We start from the raw sequence: 442 nt of genomic DNA, 5'->3' as shown, positions 1-442 counted from the left end.
GTCCTCCTGCTGCCCTTCTCCATCATTAGCAACGAGGTGCTGCTCTCCTTCCCCCACAACTACTACATCCAGTGGCTGAACGGGTCCCTCGTCCATGGTGGGTGCGCGGAACGGCCCCAGGGTGCCCCACAGGCTGTGGGTCGGGGTTAATCCCACCCTGGAGCTCACCCCGCGCTGTCCCCCCTGCTCCAGGCCTCTGGAACTTGGTCTTCCTCTTCTCCAATCTGTCCCTCGTCTTCCTCATGCCCTTCGCTTACTTCTTCACCGAGTCGGAGGGCTTTGCAGGATCCAAGAAGGTCGGTGGCCCTGCAGGTGTCCCCCCCTGTCCCCCCTGTCCCCAGCTCCTCACTAACCCCGCTCCCGCAGGGCATCATGGCCAGGGTGTACGAGACCTCGGTGGTGCTGCTGCTGCTGACGCTGCTGGTGCTGGGCATGGTCTGGG

The 442-nt window shown here is 63.8% G+C and overlaps 1 protein-coding gene across 1 annotated transcript in view; it reads left to right on the top strand.

Moving 5' to 3' along the window:
* LOC104536619 (protein LMBR1L-like) overlaps positions 1-442 on the top strand; it is a gene marked incomplete at both ends in the record, with an annotated part of 2,723 nt that overhangs the window by 601 nt on the left and 1,680 nt on the right. The window contains 3 exons of the mRNA XM_010179284.1: positions 1-97; positions 193-296; positions 367-435. The exon at positions 1-97 is cut by the window's left edge and continues 4 nt beyond it. Coding sequence (XP_010177586.1) covers positions 1-97; positions 193-296; positions 367-435 — 270 coding nt within the window. The remainder of the gene's footprint in view (positions 98-192; positions 297-366; positions 436-442) is intronic.

Source organism: Mesitornis unicolor, unplaced genomic scaffold (assembly GCF_000695765.1).
Source record: "Mesitornis unicolor isolate BGI_N332 unplaced genomic scaffold, ASM69576v1 scaffold39462, whole genome shotgun sequence".
Lineage (NCBI taxonomy): Eukaryota > Metazoa > Chordata > Aves > Mesitornithiformes > Mesitornithidae > Mesitornis > Mesitornis unicolor.
The sequence above is the reverse complement of the archived record's forward strand: the minus strand, read 5'-3'. Positions and strand labels throughout refer to the sequence as shown.